This window comes from Etheostoma spectabile, chromosome 15 (assembly GCF_008692095.1).
Source record: "Etheostoma spectabile isolate EspeVRDwgs_2016 chromosome 15, UIUC_Espe_1.0, whole genome shotgun sequence".
In the NCBI taxonomy this organism is placed as follows: domain Eukaryota; kingdom Metazoa; phylum Chordata; class Actinopteri; order Perciformes; family Percidae; genus Etheostoma; species Etheostoma spectabile.
In genome coordinates this window covers 31623449-31625324 of record NC_045747.1, presented here as the reverse complement: position 1 = coordinate 31625324, position 1876 = coordinate 31623449, and the positions used below count along the sequence as shown (strand labels likewise).

The 1876-nt window shown below is 48.0% G+C and overlaps 1 protein-coding gene across 1 annotated transcript in view; it reads left to right on the top strand.

Moving 5' to 3' along the window:
• The window catches only part of LOC116702993 (trypsin I-P1), an 18538-nt gene that overhangs the window by 12874 nt on the left and 3788 nt on the right, over window positions 1-1876 (top strand). The window contains exon 4 of the mRNA XM_032537563.1: window positions 1-212. This exon is cut by the window's left edge and continues 57 nt beyond it. Coding sequence (XP_032393454.1) covers window positions 1-212 — 212 coding nt within the window. The remainder of the gene's footprint in view (window positions 213-1876) is intronic.

The following is a 1876-nucleotide window of genomic DNA, read 5'->3' as shown; positions in this document are numbered from 1 at the left end:
TCCTAACGAGGTGTCCCGGTCGGTGTCCCGGGTCATCCTAAACCCAAACTACAACTCCAACACAGACGACAACGACATCGCCTTGTTGCGTCTGTCCTCTCCCGTCAACTTCACCAACTACATCCGTCCGGTGTGCCTGGCGCCGACCGACAGCACGTACCCGGCCGGGACCACCTGCTGGGTCACCGGATGGGGAACCACCTTTAGTGGCAGTGAGTTGATTTTAAATGTATTTCAAACATTGAATGCACTGTTGCCAATGAAAGTAGCTAGCACTAGCTTCAAACGTAGCTTTAAGGAGCTAGATGATGTCATACGCCCTCTTGCATATACATGATGTCATTACCAACACATTCTCACTCCCATCTCGTAAAATACGGATGTTTGGTCAGGTGTCTTTGTCGTTGTTATAACACACTCATGGTTTTCTCCTTTAGCGTCATATAACACGCTTGGTCGTCTCCTTTAGCATCATATAACACTCTTGGTTGTCTCCTTTAGCGTCATATAACACGCCTTGTTGTCTCCTTTAGCGTCATATAACACGCTTGGTTGTCTCCTTTAGCGTCATATAACACGCGTGGTTGCGTTATACACGTTCATTATAACACGCTTGGGTCGTCTCATTTAGCGTCATAAAGCATTGGTTTCTCCTTTAGGTCAATAACATGCTTGGTTGTCTCCTTTAGGCATATAACAGCTTGGTTGTTCCTTTAGCGCATACATGCTTGTCGTCTCCTTATTATCATATAACACGCTTGGTTGTTCTTTAGCGTCATATAACACGCTTGGTGGTCTCCTTTAGCGTCATATAACACGCTTGGAAGTCTTCTTTAGCGTCATATAACAAGCTTGGTTGTCTCCTTTAGCATCATATAACACGCTTGGTGGTCTCCTTTAGCGTCATATAACACGCTTGGTGGTCTCCTTTAGCGTCATATAACACGCTTGGAAGTCTTCTTTAGCGTCATATAACAAGCTTGGTTGTCTCCTTTAGCATCATATAACACCGCTTGGTGGTCTCCTTAGCGAATATAACAGCTGGTGTGGTCTCCTTTGATCATATAACACGCTGGTGGTCTCTCTTAACGTCATAACACGCTGGCATTTTGCGTCATTAACACGCTTGGTGGTCTCCTTTAGCGTCATATAACACGCTTGGAAGTCTTCTTTAGCGTCATATAACATGCTTGGTCGTCTCCTTTACCATCATATAACACGCTTGCTTATCTCCTTTAGCATCATAACATGCTTGGTTGTCTCCTTTAGCCAATCCCTACCACAGCAATGCAGAGCACCCAGCCACCACCAGGCCCGGTGGCACCCAGCCACCACCAGGCCCAGTAGCACCCAGCCACCACCAGGCCCAGTAGCACCCAGCCACCACCAGGCCCAGTAGCACCCAGCCACCACCAGGCCCAGTAGCACCCAGCCACCACCAGGCCCAGTAGCACCCAGCCACCACCAGGCCCAGTAGCACCCAGCCACCACCAGGCCCAGTAGCACCCAGCCACCACCAGGCCCAGGAGCACCCAGCCACCACCAGGCCCAGTAGCACCCAGCCACCACCAGGCCCAGGAGAAAATATGTCCTCAATAGTTTTTATCCGATACCCAATGAGCTGTTGCAGAAATAAGCCTGAAGCAATAAAGCTGTCAGTAGTTCAGTAAACATTACAACATTATGAAATATTAAGACTTTCTATCTTGAAATATTAGGACTTTTTATTTTGAATTATTAGGACTTTCTATCTTGAAACATTCCCCCCTGAGGTGTAGTAGAGTGGAGTATGATGTAGCAGCAGGGGTGATTCTAGGATCAGACCTTTGGGGGGGGGGCTTAGCCCCTAATGAGAACAGCTCTAGGTCTAGTGTCC